Source organism: Canis aureus, chromosome 33 (assembly GCF_053574225.1).
Source record: "Canis aureus isolate CA01 chromosome 33, VMU_Caureus_v.1.0, whole genome shotgun sequence".
In the NCBI taxonomy this organism is placed as follows: Eukaryota; Metazoa; Chordata; class Mammalia; order Carnivora; family Canidae; genus Canis; species Canis aureus.
The window spans coordinates 10597956-10614577 of NC_135643.1; the positions used below are offsets into that span (position 1 = coordinate 10597956).

Consider the following 16622-nt stretch of genomic DNA (forward strand, 5'->3'; position numbering starts at 1 on the left):
TTTTTAATCAACTTCTGTCTTCTTGTTAGATCATCCCTTTCTGACAGACGAGCAACTTGCTGCACTCCCCATTGTCAAAGTGCTTCCCTCTGGTAAATACACTGGTAGCAAGTTGAAATCAGTCATTCGAACATTGAGAGGTTTATTAGATCAAGGAATTCCTTCAAAGGAGCTGGAGGTAAGTGGCTACTACCAAAGATTCTCTTCCAAAACTTTATGCAAAAGTGGGAGAAATTTTGATAATGCCCATTACTTTATACCTGTACTTCTAACTAACAGCACCCTTAATAACTATCAATTTAAAAAGACCTCTTTAGGGACGCCCGGGTGGCTCAGCAGGTTGAGCATCTGTCTTTGGCTCAGGGTGTGATCCTGGAGTCCCAGGATTGAGTCCCATGTCCGGCTCCCTGCAGGGAGCCTGCATCTCCCTCTGCCTGTGTCTCTGCCTCTCTCTCTGTGTCTCTCATGAATAAATAAATCTTTTAAAAAAATAAATAAATAAAGAGATCTTTTTAGCCACTTTGGAGCTTGATAAATCTCCCCAATGATTACCTTCCCTGCCTCATAGTAGAGATAGAGAGCTTTTTTTTTCTTTGTTAAGTCAAGTGTCAATTCCAACCATTAAACTTCATAATTAATACACTGTAGATATGGTTCATTAGCAACAGTTTTTAATTTAATACAGTTCTAGAAATATGCCCCTCCGTGCAACTCAGCAGTGGTCCAGAGCTTTTGCTCATGTGGTCTTATTGGCAACATCCATATTTACCACTAGGCAAAAGAGGAATGTAGCACCACTGGTTTTCGGGTTTACCTTGTTTATCTTCCTCAAGCCATATACTTACTTTACCCACTTCCTAAACTTTTCATAGCCACTGAAGCAAAAGGAGCTAACTTCTCTTGAGAGCTTCTGGAATATGCTAGATGCTTTGTATGTATGTATGTATGTATGTACGTATTAGATGCTTTGTATTTAATACTCAATAATGTAAATAGATATGGAAACAAGCTCCCAATAGTTGATGTATATTCTCCCTCTCCATTTTGCAGAAATAATTTCTTCTTTAAGGCTTAAGTTTAAATGTCACCATTCCAAGGACCTGCCATCACAACCCTTTATAAAGTAGATCTTTATTATTCTCTAAAATAACAGCTTGTTAATTGCTCCAAAGCATGTATCACAGTATTTATTTCTTTACTGCTTCTTTCTCCCGATAAGCTGTAAGCTCAAGGAGAACCAGAATCATACCTTCTTTCTCACCACTGTATTCCCAGCACTTATTACAGTGTCCTGTATCTAGTAGGTATTTTTAATATATATTTGGATGGATGGATGGATAAAAGGATGGATTACTGAGTGAATGAAAAGTGAGAGTTGACTTTAAAACCTAGGACTGTCTCACCACAACTCTACTATGGATTATTCCATGACCCCACAGACAATATTGTCAAGAAATTCTGCTCCAGCTCATTACTTTAAGACAAAGTTGCTTTTATAAGTTGTTGTGGGGTTTTTTTCCTAAAATACAATTATAGACCTCTTTAAACTGAACTTTAAAATAAAGTTACGAAGTGCAGCCTCACAAAGTTGACTACCACATGCTAAAGATATTTGCAGCAACATATTTCAACAACTGGTATTTCAAAGTAGTATTGGGATTTTAGACTAGCTTATCTTTACAGGATAAGCTATTTCTTAACACTCAAATCTGCCTTGATCAGTAGCCAATTTTATACCCTGCATATTTAAAGCATTGGCAATTATGGCTGAATTACTGCTTATCAAATTTAATTTTATTTCTATTTTTCCTTGCAGAATCTTCAAGATTTAAAACCTTTGGATCAATGTCTAATTGGACAAACTAAGGAAAACAGAAGAAAGAACCGATATAAAAATATACTTCCCTGTAAGTTTAATTTGGTTTCAAATCAAATGTATGTCTAATATAGTTTGAACTGATTTAAAATTTTTATGCTAGTTTGTCTCTTACACAAGTGTACATATATACACAGAAGCACATATTCAGAGGCTTACATCAATAACAAATACATTTAGATATACAACATGAATTCCTGTTTAAATTATCTATGTATTCTGAAAATTAATCAGAAGAATCTTAGGAGCACCTGGGTGGCTCAATGGTTGAGCCAACTATAATGTTTGAATTGTCTCAGATACTAGAAGAGCAAAAAAGCAATTCTTCTTACCCACATTTTACCATTTTACCAATCAACATGTGATTTTTTAATTATAAATGGATATAGCCAAAATATTAATGTCTAGCAACTTCTTTGCTTATTTTTAGCAACTTCTTAGTAATAATAAGCCATATTTATATATATATTAGCACATTGAATTACACTGTGCATGATACAACGATCCTATCTTTATCAAGAAGTCCTAAAATCAAAGAACTGTAACAGAATCAATAGTGATAAATCATGCAATAAATAATACAACAGAATTTTTTCAACCAAGTTGGAAGACAAAAAATTTATTTTGGAAAACTTTCTGTGAAAAGTGTATCTTAGCATTTTAAAAATGAAAGTAATGGGATGCCTGGGTGGCTCAGTGGTTGAGCGTCTGCCTTTGGCTCAGGGCATGATCCCTGGATTGAGTTCCACGTCAGGCTCCCTGCGTGGAGCCTGCTTCTCCCTCTGCCTGTGTCTCTGCCTCTCTCTCTGTTTTTCTCATGAATAAATAAATAAAATCATTAATTAATTAATTAAAATAAAATAAAAATGAAAGTAATAATGATTGAGCATAAAGTAAGTGGGAGTTATTTCAGCCTCTACCACCACCACCAAAAAAATGGCCAGACTAGTCTCTCAAATTCAAATGGGATAAGCCATAAATCCAAAACTACTTGAGTGGATTTGTTTCCATGGACTAAGAGACAGAAGTCAAGTGATAGAAGAGCAACTGATGCAGGATTTTGAAGCCTATTACTGAAGTCAATTTGATAATCATAGAAATTACCCATTAAATTTATAAATGCTCTAAGTAGAAATTGCTTCTGATATGTAAGTACGTACAAATTAATTATTTTGGATAAAATGGCTTACATATAGTTTTCACTGGTTTAAAAATTTATATTTTGACTATGAAATTACATCGGATAAAGATAGAAGCCTATATGCCTAGAGAATAAAGTGAGCTGCCTTTTTATTTATTGTGTTTATCATTTTGGCTGCTGATTTAAAAGAATATAATTTAATTAGATGAACAAGAAATAATTATGCAAATTTGTAGTAAGTACTTAGATAGTTTCATTATAATACTAATTTTTATTTTATGAAATAATCTTTTGGCATTGTCATTCATTAAATTGAGCATTATTATCATCATAAAATAAGGTTGGATAAGAAGTAGCAAAGTTATGTTTGTTTCTCTTGGAACTTACTAAGAAGTTCTGAATGTATCGATTGATATATTTTTTTATTTATTAATTTTAATTTTCAACTAAATCTATATAAATAACCTCAAATTGTCAGAAACTTGCTGAGTTGACATCTTAAATATACTTGTAACAAGAGTAAAATGAGTAAATATAAAACAATTCTACTGTAATTTGAAATATACCTTTATTAAAATGTGTCTGTTATTTCATTTATGGTTCTGAGGAATTTCTCCTAATCTTTGACCCCTGTTTATAAGGCTCCTTAAACAAAATGCATGATATACATGGCTCTGTTTTATGGTGGGAAATTCACAGATGATGCTACAAGAGTGCCTCTTGGAGATGAGGGTGGCTATATCAACGCCAGCTTCATTAAGATACCAGTGGGAAAAGAAGAGTTCGTTTACATTGCCTGCCAAGGACCTCTCCCTACAACTGTTGGAGATTTCTGGCAGATGATTTGGGAACAAAAATCTACAGTGATCGCCATGATGACCCAAGAAGTAGAAGGAGAAAAAATCAAATGCCAGCGCTATTGGCCTAACATCCTAGGCCAAACAACAATGGTCAATGACAGGCTTCGGCTGGCTCTCGTGAGAATGCAGCAGCTGAAGGGCTTTGTAGTAAGGGCAATGGCCCTAGAAGAGATTCAGGTAAGTGAGTTAAATCTTTCCATCTCCTGGTTAGAATGTCGGCCTGGACACTTTCCATGATAGCGTCAATGTATTTCTGAGTGAGAGCCACCTTCCTATTTCACTGGAACTAATGTCACCCACTATTTTTGACCTAATAGAAACTAAACTGTGACCTTCTTCAGACTCTGCCAGTTTCCTCCAGTATGTACTGTATTAGGATGAAAATGAGAATACAGGCTTTAAAGTGACCACCCATTATCCTTTGCTCACTGATAGAACAGAATGGCTCAGAAGCTATGTGCTATAATCTCTAAAAAGAGTGAATAAAACTGTTTTTTAGGGACACCTGGGTGGCTCAGTGGTTGAGCATCTGCCTTCAGCTCAGGGAGTGATCCTGGGGTCCTAGGATCGAGTCCTGCATCAGGCTCTCTGCATGGAGCCTGCTTCTCCCTCTGCCTATGTCTCTGCCTCTCTCCCTGTGTCTCTCATGAATAAATAAATGAAATATCTTTGAAAAAGAAATAACCTGTTTTTGAAAAATCTCCAGGTAGCAAATATTCCCCTATAAACACAACATATTTAGCAATACATGGGCAATTGTAGCATAAATATTTGTCATTGGGTAATTCCTTCTGCAGCCACATAACCACTGAATCAATTTAGCATGGATTAGATAAGTGGATACACCTTAAGTAAAACTGCTACTTTTACTCTCCTCCATGCCCCCTCAATTTCACCCTCCTCCCCACCCCCACCCCAACTCCAGTAATACAAGCTTAACGCCTTAAAACAACATAGGGGTTAGGGACACTGACTTCCATGCAGTCCAAAATCCATGTAGAACTTTTGACTCAAAATTTAACTGATAGCCTGCTATTGACTGGAAGCCTTACCAATAACATAGTCAATTAACACATATTTTGTTTACTATATGTATTATATACACTGATTCTTACAACAAAGTAAGCTACTGAAAGGAAAATGTTAAGAAAATCATAAGGAAAATATTTCCTGTATTGTACAAAAAAAAAAAAATCCTTGTATAAGTGGACCTATACAATTCAAACTCTTGTTGTTCGAGGGTCCACTGTAATTGGTTTCCTTTTGGGGTTTGACTTGAGTCCATTGGTCACATGTAAATATAGCCTAATGATTTCCTTCATAGTCTTTTTTTTTAAGATTTTATTTATTTATTCATGAGGGACACACACATAGAGAGTGGCAGAGACACAGGCAGAGGAAGAAGCAGGCTCCATGTAGGGAGCCCAACGTGGGACTCGATCCCGGGTCTCCAGGATCACGCCCTGGGCCGAGGGCAGGCGTTAAACTGCTGAGCCACCCAGGGATCCCTCCTTCATAGTTTTTGATGTGATTTTATAAAGAATTGAAGATTATACTTTCTTGTTCATTTATACCAGCCTATCGATTACTTATGCTAACACAATTGTTCAGTATTCCTTAAGTGATATGTTTAATTAACACATGGCTTGTAGAGCTCGGGCCCTGTTATGAAATCTAGAGATTCAGCAGTTAGCAACACAGACAGAAAGAAATCCCTGACCTCATGGAGTTAACTTGCTAATGAGGAAATATTAGTGTTGATGTTGCTGTGGAAAAAATCCTAAAGGAGTTGATTGAGCCACAGGGATGGGGCAGTGGAGAGGTGGGGGGAGAATTTCAGTCAGAAAGAGCAAGTGCAAAGACCCTGACCTGAACTGTGCCTAGTGTTTTTAAAGAACCACAGGCAGGGCAGCCTGGGTGGCTCAGTGGTTTAGCAACGCCTTCTGCCTGGAGCATGATCCTGGAGACCTGAATTGAGTCCCGTGTCAGGCTCCCTGCATGGAGCCTGCTTCTCCCTCGGTGTCTCTCTCTCTCTCTGTCTCTCTTTCTCTCTCTCTCTCTCTCTCTCTCTCTCGATAAATAAATAAATAAATAATCTTAAAAAAAAAAAAAAAAAGAACCACAGAGTGTTCCCTGTAGGTAGAGCAAAGTGGTCACAAGGAGCAGGTTAGGTCTGAGAAGTAGCTGGGTCAGATTATGTAGGGCTTGTAAGCCATTTCAATGACTTTGGCTTTTATCCAGAGTGAATATGAAGTACAGCAATTTAGAAAAGGTTGTTATTCATATTAAAATGTAATTTGCTTTTAGGGTTTCAAAAAGTAGTTTTCACCAGTATTTAAAATGTGGATTTAGCAACCTCCTTGATAAAGACCCTCCATGTGTTGTTTGATGTACTGTTTTTGTCTCTAGCGCCTTTCTTTTGATTTGATCAGTTGGGCAAGTCAAAGTTTGAAGGACAGTGTATTAATAAGAACTAAAACATATATGTGAACAATATAATATTTATCTATTTCTTTTGATGTACAATTTCAGACAGGAGAGATGCGACATATTTCTCATCTGAATTTCACTGCCTGGCCAGACCATGATACACCTTCTCAGCCAGATGACTTGCTTACTTTTATCTCTTACATGAGACACATTCATAGATCCGGCCCAATCATCACACACTGCAGTGCTGGCATTGGACGTTCAGGGACCCTGATATGCATAGATGTGGTCTTAGGATTAATCAGTCAAGATCTTGAAGTGAGTACAAGATACAGACTGAACCAGCATTCAGCCAGAAATAACAGTGGAATCTAATTTTTAATAGCGTGTTATGATCTTGGAATTTTCTTATTTAGCAGGGGTTTGGGGCAGGGGAGGGAATTAAGTATTTTTTTAAGTAATCTCTATACGCAAGATGGGGCTCGAACTCACAACTCTAAAATGAAGAGTCACATCCTCCACCAACGGGGCAGCCAGGCACCTCTATTTAGTAGCTTTTATGAATGCCTTCATTTGGGGACGCCTAGGTGGCTCAGTGGTTGGGTGCCTGCCTTAGACCCAGGACATGATCCTGGATTCCTGGGATCGAGTCCCACATCCAGCTCCCTGCTTGGAGCCTGCATCTCTCTCTGCCTCTCTCTCTATGTCTCTCATGAATAAATAAATAAAATCTTTTTTAAAAAATTAATGCCTTCATTCTCTTGCTATATCAAATTGTATTTTAGTAATGTTCAAAACTGCCCAGACCATAATCAAAAAGAAATAATACTTCAATTTCATATTTGTTTTACCAGTTTTAAACATGTGCTCAAAAGTCCCTTATACAGGGACACCTGGGTGCCCAGCGGTTGAGCGTCTTGCCTTCGGCTCAGGGTGTGATCCTGGAGTTCTGGAATCTGGTCCACTTCAGGCTCTCTTCAGGGAGCCTGCTTCTTTTTTCTCTCTCTGCCAAAAAGTCCCTTTTACAGTATTGCATTTTACTCTTTACAGTATAGGCTTGTATAAGATAAAGTCAGTGTCACTATCACACTTAAGGATAGAAATATTGAAGCAGTGGGGTGCCTGGCTAGCTTAGTCAGTAGAACATGCAACTCTTTTTTTTTTTTTTTTTTTTTTTGTCATTTACTTATGATAGTCACACAGAGAGAGAGAGGCAGAGACATAGGCAGAGGGAGAAGCAGGCTCCATGCACCGGGAGCCTGACGTGGGATTCGATCCCGGGTCTCCAGGATCGCGCCCTGGGCCAAAGGCAGGCGCTAAACCGCTGCGCCACCCAGGGATCCCGAGCATGCAACTCTTGATCTTGGGTCTTGAGTTCAAGCCTCACATTGGGTGTAGAGCTTACTTAAAAAATAAGGCACCTGGGTGGTTCATTCAGTAAAGTGTGTCTGCCTTTGGCTTACGTCATTATTTTGGGGTCCTGGGATCAGGCCCCACATCAGTCTTACTCAGCGGGGAGCCTGCTTGTCCCTCTGCCCCTTCACCCCTCCCCCAACTAGTGCTATGTCTCTCTCAAGTGAATAAATAAAAATCTTTATTAAAAAAAAAAATATATATATATATAAGCACAGAAGATAGTATATTTAAGGAATTACTAAGTGGGATGCCTGGGTAGGTTGGTGGTTGAGCATCTATCTCCGGCCCAGGGCATGATCCTGGGGTCCCGGGATCGAGTCCCACGTTGGGCTCCCACAGGGAGGCTTGCTTCTCCCTCTGCCTGTGTCTCTGCCTCTCTCTCTCAGTCTCTCTCATGAATAAATAAATAAAATGTTTTTAAAAATATTACTAAGTAAACACAATTGATGAGTTTAATTTTACTTAAAATCTAAATTAGTATAAGCCTCACTTAAAACGTTAGAAATCTTACTGTACGTAAGCAATTAAAATCATTGTCTCTTAAAGAATTTCAGTTAAAAGGAGTTCTAGTTTGCTCTTCACACACTATCGTATCTACCATAATAATTTAAGTGGAACAAAACAAAACAGTTTATTTCTCCCTTGTTTCAAATTGTTAATATCAGTGAAAATAAAAAAAGATCAAGAATGTCATTCTGAAAAGCAAACTGTAGGAAAAGTAGTTTGCCTTGTTTCTTTTAAATGGTGATATTAGAAAGTAGTCAGATTCCAAAGGGAAGAGAATTTCTGTTGGGGATTTTTTGTTTGGTTGTTGTTACAGGATTTTCAAATAGAATCACCTCCCCTAATTCTTAAAAATATCATAAATAAAATTATCAAATGATGGCAGAGTCAGTCCACTGACTTCTTTTGTACAGAACAGTTTCCCAAGACTGCTAGAAGGAGAAGGAGAACGAGGTATGGAATCTTTGGGGTTTAAATTCGGTAACCCTTTTTGTCTAACATACAAACCTTGTTTCCTTTGGCAGTTTGACATCTCTGACTTAGTGCGCTGCATGAGACTACAAAGGCATGGAATGGTTCAGACAGAGGTGAGTCTTGGGGTCTCCTAATGAGGATTTTCATGAAGATTCTGATGTTTTCAAATTCTGATTAAAACATTTCTCTTTTTAAAGGGTCCCCACTTTATTACATAAAACCAAAGGTTTGTGGTGATAAGGGACCTTTTTTTAAGCATGAGGACTAATTCAGAAAAAGAATGAAAATATTTTGAAGCTATCTCACTTAAATTTTGCCTTTAATTTAAATACAGGAAATGAAGAAATGCCGTATCTGCACTGAACGCTATACAGAGAACGGGGCAGCATGGGCGGGGGGGGGGGGGAGCATTGGGGTGGTAGAAAATAGTGTATAATTAGAGGTGTTCTTTATTTCCAACTTTAAAAGGATATAGAAGGTACCATTCTTGCCACAGAAATTCCCTGAGAGGGAATGGATTCAGCAGCATTGACAGCAAGTCCAGAAGGCAGACAGGCTGGCGGTGCTTAGCTTGGAGGGGGCACTCCTGGGGATGAGTGAATGGGTGGCTCTGTCTCCTGTTTTGAGTTTTCATTTCTCTAAATCAAACCATGGGTTACTATCACCCACTGACCTACAGGAACTGCTCGTGTAGAGTCTCGGCCTGTTCTGAGAGCTCCCTCCCCTTATTGTTTATATTGTGAGGAGGGACATGGAAGCTATTTATACAAATCTATAAATTCACATTTCTCTACCTTTTGAAGAATATAGAAGTTTACTATCTTTAAAATTAAAATTTGCCCACTTTCCCTTCATATATTTTTGATTCAAGTTAAATCTAAATGTTAAGCTGATTTACACTTTTTTTTTTTTTAAGATTTTACTTATTTATTCATGAGAGACACAGAGCGAGAGGCAGAGACACAGGCAGAGGGAGAAGCAGGCTCCATGCAGGGAGCCTGACGTGGGACTCGATTCCAGGTCCCCAGGATCACGCCCTGGGCTGAAGGCAGTGCTAAACTGCTGAGCCACCCGGGCTGCCCCTGATTTACAGATTTTTTAGGTAAAGAAAGCATACCGATCTGTATATTTCCTGGGTTCCTTAGACCCAGGAAATTCACTCATTTAACAGATAATTTATTTATCTGCCTACTATGGACCAGGCACTCTTGTGAGTACTTGGAGAACATCAGTGAATGGAACGAAGATCCCTGCTAGAATAACAAAGATCTTCTCATGGGGTGGTGATGAGGAAGGCAGATATTAAGCCGGTTAACCAAGTAAGTTATATAGGATCTTTGAAAGTAATAAGTGCTTTAGAGGAAGAAGAAAAAAAAAATAGAGCTAGGCAAAGAGGAGGAGTCTTGGCTGACTGGGGGAGGTATTTTAAGTCAGGTAGCAACACTGAGAAAGTTAACACTAAAGCAAAGATTTGGAGGAAGTGCAGTGAGGGCATGAGGCTATTTGAGAGTAAGAGCATCTCAGGCAGAAAGAAGCACCTGTGTGGAGATCCGAGGCAAGAGCAGGCCTTGTGTGTTTTAGAATGGCCATGGCCGGTGTGGCTGAGGTGAGAAGGGGAGGTGACGGGACCAAGGCCTGGGCTTTCCTCTGAGTGAAATGGAGGCATTGTAGGATTATCAGCGTGGACTGACATGATTTGATTCACATTTTCAAGGTGCTCTGTGTTTACTGTGCAAAAATAAGACCCGATTTGGGGAGGAAGATGCAGGGTTAGAAGCAGGGAGGTCAGTTTGGTGGCAGGCAGTGGGCCCAGACCAGAATAGTGTGGATATAGGGAAAAGAGGACGTTGAGTGAAGTAGGTTTGCTAATGGATTGTTTGTAGCGTGAGAGAAAGTCATGGATGATCATGTGCAAATGTGGACAAATTAAAATACAGATGAGCAGAAAGGAAATAAAAGGATGACTCATATTCCTACTCTTCAGAATTGTTCATGTTTTAGGCAACATTCTTACAGTCTTTAGGCCAAGCACATGCACACAGGCATGAATGCTCACATACAGGCAACTATTTTAAATGAGATTCAACTGTAGTTGTTTTATTTCTTTCCATTTAGTGTATTGTGAATTTTTTCTATTTACCTTCAGACTCATTAATTCCTTGCAGAGTGTAATAAGAAAACTCAGATCCTGGTACCACCAACTAACTGAGTAATTTCACCAAAAAAAAAAAAAAGTTAATTTTCCAAAAACTTTGATTTCCATATTCTTTGGTTCCAGATATTTAAAGAACATTATTTTGTGTAGCTTCTTGGGTATTAATTTCTTGACATTTCAAAACATCAAGATGAGTCCAATAAATCTAGAGGAAATTTTGTAGGAAGTTTATTTTTCCATTATAAGAGCAAATCATAAATATTACCAAAGCACAAAAAAGTGTCAGGACTCTGGGATATTTCCACCTACCCACCCACTCACTCCCACGGCTGCTTTTCCCCTCCTCATTTTCTCAATCTGTCTGTTTCTTATAATTTTTATGACACTATACAATTCTATATCTTGCTTCTTATATTAAACATTATAACAAAATTTTTCCATATTTTCAAAATTACTCCAACACAATGTATGTGTGTGTGTGTGTGTTTCACATTATACATCTAGAGTCATCCTACTTTCTCTCTCTCTCTCTCTCTCTCTCTCTTTTTTGGCCATAGGATCAATATATTTTCTGCTATCAAGTCATCCTTTATGTACTGACACGTCTTCAAACTGAAGAAGAGCAAAAAGAACAGCCACAGCTTTTGAAGTAACGTGAAAAGAACAGCCTCTGGATGCTTCTTCATCTCTCTCCAAACCTCCAACAGGTGTTCCTGTTCTCTGCTTAAAATAAAGATCACAGGCAGCAAGTTCACACAGTATCATTATCCTTATTCTCCTCTACCTTAGAGGGGCATTCTTCACAACAATAAGTCATGCTGAACTGCTGTATTTTTACAGCTACTTTAACCTGTGAGAATTTAAAAGTTTTTAACACTAACTGAACAGTGCACATATTAGGGATGATCAAGGAAGCATTTGATTATAGTTGATGTTACAAGGACACACCAAGTCTATTTTTAATGCACCAATCTTGTTTATAGCAAAATTTTTTTCCAGTATTTTAATAGAATTATTTTATAGGGGATACTTGAAACCAGTATTTAAGCTTTAAATGACAGTAATACTGGCATAGAAAAAAGTAGCAGATGTTTACTATATGGAATTTCCTGTAATATATTTATATACTTTTTCATGAAAATGGAGTTATCAGATACATTTGTAACTTCATTATGTTTGTTATACATCATCTCACTTTGTAAATAAAAATGCATCTTAAAAAATATGAGCAAGCCAAAGTGTGTGCAAACATTTTCCGTGTGTTCTTTTTTTTTCTTCTTCTTTTTTTAGTAAGCTCTACCCACAGTGTGGAGGGGCTTGAACTCAGCACCCTGAGATCAAGAACTGAGCTGAGATCAAGAGTCAGACACTTAACGGACTGAGCCATCCAGGTGCCCCTTCAGTGTATTTCCTTCCTTTTTTTTCTAAATTTAAATTCAATTAGTTAACATAAAGTTTATTATTAGTTACAGGGATAGAGTTTATTGATTCATCAATGGCATATGTTCATTACATCACGTGCCCTCCTGAATGCCCATCCCCCAGTTATCCCATTCCCCCACCCACCTCCCCTCTGTGTTATTTCTCAACAACACCCAGGCCCCAGGGGAAGCAAGAACTCCTGGACCCCAACTTCCTGTCTCCCCACTTGGTCCCAGTCATGCCAGTCAGAGGGACCAAGAGTGTGGTTAGAAACCCTGGTAGAAAAAAAAAAAAAAAAAGAAACCCTGGTAGATCTTCATCAGGGTCTGACATGAGGGTCATGTACTGACCAACAGGAGCTAGAACATTCATTCCATCTCCCCTCTGCCTCCCTGAGAATGGTGCCAGCTTACTGTACCTGATGCATAAATCAGGATACTTTCAAGTTCCAATTGTGGTAAAACTCAGAATATCTAAGCTGACAAGGGGTAATCAAAAGAAAACAGTATCACATTTCCTGGGAGGTTATATTTGGTTCTGCCTGAAGGGAAAGAGATCTGCCTCGGAGAGCCTGCTTCTCATTCGCAACCCGGACCACGTTTCCCTCAGTCCTAATTCGCGAGCAGCAGTCTTCCCCTCGGCCGTGAGTGATGCCAGTGCAACCCCGGAGACCGCTTGATTCGTGCTCGTGGGACTAACCAGTTGGAACTAGTAAGTTTGAATTTCTGATCTTACCCAAGTGCAATGATTTGCTGGAACCCAATCCTCAGTATCAGAGGTTGTTTGAGGGCACGATGTATCAGTAAGTGCACCGAGCCCCACAGCCATACATTTGACTGCCCACCCGATCTGAAGTAGCTCCAGATCTGGCAAGAGAAGCATCACCACCACTGTTCCTACTTCAATCAGATCAGTTTTTTATAGATTGCATTGTAGCTGAAGATTTCACTTGAAAAGAAAGAAAAGGTTTCTATTGCTTTAAAAGATATTTGGAAACCTCTGCTCTGAGCGCGTTGGAATCCGGAGTCCTTGTTTTCCTGTCACAAGCACAGGAAACCAGGCCAGCAGGGCGCTGGGAGCCAGTACAGCTGGAGGTGATTAGCTATCATCTGCAGTCAACAGAGATGGGAGAGGGGAAAACTGAAGGATCCTTTTTCTGGAAAGAATGTAGCTAGGAAATGGAAACTGTGGCAAGAAAATGTGGTTTCAGTTTACAACCCCTGAATGGAAACTTCATTATAGCAAACATGTTACCGCCCTCATCTGGGACCTGGCTCCACTACCATGGAATGGGATGAGACATTTGCTAGGACTACTCTGGTCATAAAGCACTTGGCGTTCGCATGGCAAGGCCACAGAGCCAGAGTGGCACATGGAGGCACTCAAATAGCAAATGAATGGATAAATATAATGTGGCTCTTAACACATTAGATAGCCAAGTACTATAAAATATACACCAGAGCATGTAATGGCTCAAACCTAATAGGAGCTTATTTCTCATGTATCTAACAGTTCTAAGTAGGGGAACAGCTCGGCAAGATAGCTCTCTCTCCAGTTTTCAGGAACCCAGGCTGATGGAGTTTCTATAATCAACACACAACTTCCAAGGTCATCCTGGGAATTGTCTCCATTCCCCTAGCCAGAAAGGGGAAGGAGCATAGAGGACCACCCATGGGGGATTTTCTGAGGTGGGCAGGCCTAAAAGCAAAGCACATCGTTGCCACTCCCTCCATCAGCAAGAACTGGCCATAAGGTGCCCCCGAGTGCAAAGAAGCTGGGAAATAAGGTGGCCAGAACAGCTCTTTCCCCATGACAACTGTGCTACAGAAACCGAAGTGTGTTGTAACAAAAAAAAAAAAAAAAAAGTTTCTTAAGTATAGTCCTAAGTATTGCAAATCTAGAAACAGCATTTGTCCCCAAATCAAAACTTTTGGTAAATGCCATTAATAAAAATATTTCTAGGGACGCCCGGTTGAGCATCTGCCTTCAGCTCAGGGCATGATCCCAGGATCCAGGATCGAGTCCCATATTAGGCTCCTTGCAGGAAGCCTGCTTCTCCTTCTGCCTGTGTCTCTACCTTTCTCTCTCTGTGTGTGTCTCTCATGAATAAATAAAATCTTTTTAAAAAAATAAGAATATTTCTGAATTATCATGTTTAAAGGAGAAAAATAGTTGAGAAAAAAAATCAAGTGTTCACATCTGTGGTTTCAGATAGCATGCTAGATCTCTTTTACATAAGTAGATTTTGGGGATCCCTCGGTGGCTCAGCGGTTTAGCACCTGCCTTCGGTCCAGGGCCTGGTCCTGGAGACCCAGGATCGAGTCCCACGTCGGGCTCCCTGCATGGAGCCTGCTTCTCCTCTCCCTGTGTCTCTGCCTCTCTCTCTCTCTCTCATGAATAAATAAAATCTTTTTTAAAAATAAATAAAATAACTAGAATTTAAATGGATATATCCAAGAAATTAAAAGAACAGCTCACCAAAGTTATCCTCTGGTGACAGACACCTTGGCAGTGAAAGAACGTGATCCCATTTTATGTAATTCAGAAATATTCAAGGGACTTTGTTATGGTGGAGATAAATGTAACAAATTATACATTAACCTGCATAATATTTTTTTAAGATTTTATTTATTTATTCATGAGAGGCACAGAGAGAGAGCGAGGCAGAGACAGGCAGAGAGAGAAGCAGGCTCCACACAGGGAGCCAGACGTGGGACTCGATCCCGAGTCTCCAGGATCACACCCTGAGCCAAAGGCAGACGCTCAACCCTGAGCCACCCAGGTGTCCTAACCTGCATAATGTTTTAAAGCCAAAGCAAATGTAATATAATAATTTGGAATTGCATTTGACAAGTTGCCAAAAACTAACCAAATGGCCATCTACAAATTGGACATTTCTTTCGCTAAGAAAGCAGGTTCAAAAGTATGCAGTTGCTGGAGTTGAGTCTATAGTTCAAGAATGTCAGCAGATACAGAATTATCCTGGCCTTGCCTTCACTGTCTGAAAATGGCTGCCTCAGCTCCAGCTACTAAATCCAGGAAGGAAATAGGATTGACAAGGAGAAAGGATCAATCAGTGCCTAGGGCAAGAAAATGAAATTTTCCAGAAATCACTCAGCAGATTTCTATCTTATTAGCAAGAACTGTGTCACATAGGCATCTCTACTTTCAGGAAAGCTATTTTCAGCTAGTCACACTGCTGTCCTGAACAAAATCTTGGAAACAGTAGATACAGGGTAGCAGCAAGCAGGCAAGCAGCGTGTGTCTTTTCAGCTCTGCCATTCCTTAGTAGCAAACACTGTCAATCTTTTAAGATCTTCCTGACCCCAGAAACATCTGAATTTTTAACTGTTGAGAATTCACAGACAGGAAGTGTTTATAAGTGGTCTTCAGCTTCATGAAGACGACTACCTATTTTCATCCATTTTCTCCATTCACCCCAAACTGTATTCTAGAGGTCACGCTAAGCAAATTCGGGACACTCACTAATAAGCTATTTTACCAACTTTTTAGGTTCGCTCTGTCCTGTGGAATGAGTAGTCATTCACTTGGGGTCCCGTGCGGTGGGCAAAGTACAAAGGCAGGTCAGAAGGCTGCTTAGAGGCTAAACTATGACTTATTAAACTGGGTCAGGCCAGGGTGTAGTCTAGGATGAACTGTGGCACTTGCCCAGTGCTGCCCACAGAGCAAAGCTTGAATTCAACTCCAAGTCCACCTAACTTCCACCCAGAGCTCCCAAGGCGCCCTGGCTCTTTACGTGGGATACAGCAAGGAGCCCGTGTTCTTCCCACTGTGCTATGTGGCCTCAGCTCTCTGGCAGCTCTTTTCCAGACATGGAGCTGAAGTCCTTCTTAACATTATTTCTCCGGCCCTACTTCTGGGCTTTATATACGCACCAACTTTCAGAACCCAGATTATGTAAATTAGTTAAAATGCAATTTTTATTCATTTGGAGCTTTTTGCCACCACCACCCCCCCCCCCCCCGCCCCATTACATTCCTCATGCTAATGTGTAGCCTCCAGGACAACGTGACTGCTTCGACTTCTCAGTGACACATTTACAAACCACTTCTGAAGATGGCAGTTTTCTGACCAGACTACTTTCAAACCCTTACACGTTGATTTGTGTTGTGACTGTCTTAAAGGATGGCTTTTGGTGGTCTTGTCCCCAGACCTGTCCTGACTGTGGTAGATACTAACCGCATACTCCGTGTTTTCAGAATTGGAGCATTGGATTTCACCAGTTTGAGTTAGGTGCCTATTTAGAAAAACAATTTAGAAATTCATTTTTTATGGATTCTTTAAAATTCATATTAATGCTCATTTTATTTATTTTTTTTAAAG

General features: G+C 39.6%; 2 protein-coding genes across 2 annotated transcripts in view; one reads left to right on the forward strand and one right to left on the reverse strand.

The window, feature by feature from the left end:
• PTPN13 (protein tyrosine phosphatase non-receptor type 13) overlaps positions 1–12081 on the forward strand; it is a 202668-nt gene extending 190587 nt beyond the window's left edge. Inside the window, exons 43-48 of the mRNA XM_077882792.1 lie at positions 30–178; positions 1817–1907; positions 3717–4054; positions 6410–6625; positions 8752–8814; positions 11414–12081. Coding sequence (XP_077738918.1) covers positions 30–178; positions 1817–1907; positions 3717–4054; positions 6410–6625; positions 8752–8814; positions 11414–11509 — 953 coding nt within the window. The 3' untranslated portion in view covers positions 11510–12081. The remainder of the gene's footprint in view (positions 1–29; positions 179–1816; positions 1908–3716; positions 4055–6409; positions 6626–8751; positions 8815–11413) is intronic.
• The window catches only part of SLC10A6 (solute carrier family 10 member 6), an 82767-nt gene that overhangs the window by 37174 nt on the left and 28971 nt on the right, over positions 1–16622 (reverse strand). The gene's annotated exons all lie outside the window — the stretch shown is intronic.